We start from the raw sequence: 2,025 nt of genomic DNA, 5'->3' as shown, positions 1-2,025 counted from the left end.
CACGAACCCGTGTCCCCTGCATCGGCAGGCGGACTCTCAACCACTGCGCCACCAGGGAAGCCCGGAAGTCCTTTTAATGAGAAAACAAATAAGGAAACAAATTTTCTTCCCAAACTTTATTATTATAAATTGTTTTTATTACAAGAGTTTAACAGAGCAGAGTTAGACTTGCCGTCTCTCTTGTGAAACCTCAACAATTTACAAAGTTAAGGTAATAAATATGAAACTAGGTTTAGTCTTTCTTTTCAGCCATGTCATGCACTCCTAAGAGACAATGAGAAGAAAATCCTGTAGCCATATGCAGTACAAACTCAGAAATTTTCAACTGCTATTTAATCCTATCTAGGATTTCCCTAGGCAGTACAGATACTCATATATTTCACCTTTCTCTAAAGACTAAGAAACATAAATAGATCCATAAATAGCTCATATAAATATAGGTTTTACCTTTTAAATAATAAAATTCCCAAGTCTGGAATCTTGTCTTAAAAAAATACAAAATAAGGCATATAATTCGTTAAAATGGAATCTCATGCCCCAAAGTTATCTCGGGGCCTATTAAATACATAAATAACTTAAAGCCCTTAGAAAAGCAAACAAGAAGCAAATTGGTACTCAGTCTAAAACTTCCTCCTTGGGGAAAGGGAAAAATGGTTCAGATTCCATCTCTAAACCAGTGTTCCCTCTGGAGTTTCCACTGGATGAACTAAGAACCCTGGTGATTTTGGTCAGAAATGGGGCTGGGTCTACTCCCCAGAAAGGCGAACTGATTTGGGGAGTGGGGGTCAGACCGGAAGCTCTTAAGCCATGTGGCGGACAATGGGGGTGACACAGGTGCAGCCCACGGCCACCAGCATCTTCTCCAGCCGGAAGGAGTGAGGGCAGTGCTGAGGCTCCCTTCGCAGGACCAGGATCTCTTGCTGGATGGGGACGGAGTTCATGTGATGGTCCACCTTCCCGTCAGCACTGACACAGCCCAAGTGGCTGCACTTGGCCTCCCAGATCACAGAGGGGTACCTCTCAGGGTCCTCATTGGGGCTGCAAGGGAGACAAAAGCCAGGAAGAAAGTGAATTCCTGGTAGAGCAGGAAGGAAATCAAACAGGAATAAACAGAGGGAGACAAATTCACAGGGGTGCAAATCATAGGCATTGTGAATTTTCTAAGTGCTGTTAGTCTGAAAAAGAAGTAGTTTGGGGAAAACTTGTGTTTCAAAGCCCATGAAGTGTTATAGAAAAAAAGACAATGATTAGTTTTTCCCAATTTGCAGCATACACAAAAGAAGATAGACTGAAACCACAGAAAGGATTTAAATTTGACACAAAGGTTAATTTCTTTAGGGTACATTTAATAGACGAAAAAAGACTAAAGGAATAGTATAGAAACAAGATAACTGTTAATCTGACTTAATGAAGTCTGTCTTTGAAGCAGAGAATGCATTCAAATTTTATCTGACAGCACACTGTTGGAACAGAGCCCACGGCTGATATGAAGGGCTGCAAACAAAATCTTAAGCCCCTTTATAACCTTCTCTTCTCTCTCCCCTCCAGCTGAGTGAATAATTTGCTTCGACTTCTGAATTCATTTATTTGAACTATTCTTAGTAAGTAGAAGTAAGAAGACAAGAAACCCTACAGTCAGGTGAATCTGTAGGTTTCATCCATATAACTGAGGTTTATTTGCCTAAAATCAAATTATCAAAATACATTTTGTACTTAATCCATCTAAATACTAGATGTACTAAGGACACAGCAAATATTGGTCTGTTGGGGATGTTGTCTAAGTCAAAAAGGGTGGAAATACCCAGCATGATACTTCTTCCACTGGTAGTCAAGCTATATTTTCCCAGTGTTAATACAACCAAAAAAGCACAAAAATCCCAGTTAATTAATAGTTATTTTCAATAAATCTTCTCTGGGAGCTCTGGTAAAGAGAATTCAAGCACTAATCTCCTACGATAAATGTCTATTTTTTTTTTTTTTTGCGGTACGCGAGCCTCTCACTGTCGCGGCCTCTCCCATTGCGGA

The 2,025-nt window shown here is 40.1% G+C and overlaps 1 protein-coding gene across 2 annotated transcripts in view; it reads right to left on the bottom strand.

The window, feature by feature from the left end:
- Window positions 1-101: 101 nt before the first annotated feature.
- The window catches only part of IL17A (interleukin 17A), a 3,889-nt gene continuing 1,965 nt past the window's right edge, over window positions 102-2,025 (bottom strand). The window contains exon 3 of one of the 2 annotated variants that reach the window (XM_007113973.2): window positions 102-1,038. In XM_007113973.2, coding sequence (XP_007114035.2) covers window positions 801-1,038 — 238 coding nt within the window. In that variant the 3' untranslated portion in view covers window positions 102-800. The remainder of the gene's footprint in view (window positions 1,039-2,025) is intronic. The other variant, XM_024122085.1, reaches the window with a different exon arrangement.

The sequence above is a fragment of the Physeter macrocephalus genome, chromosome 18, assembly GCF_002837175.3.
Source record: "Physeter macrocephalus isolate SW-GA chromosome 18, ASM283717v5, whole genome shotgun sequence".
Classification (NCBI taxonomy): Eukaryota; Metazoa; Chordata; class Mammalia; order Artiodactyla; family Physeteridae; genus Physeter; species Physeter macrocephalus.
This window is presented reverse-complemented; position numbering and strand designations above follow the sequence as displayed.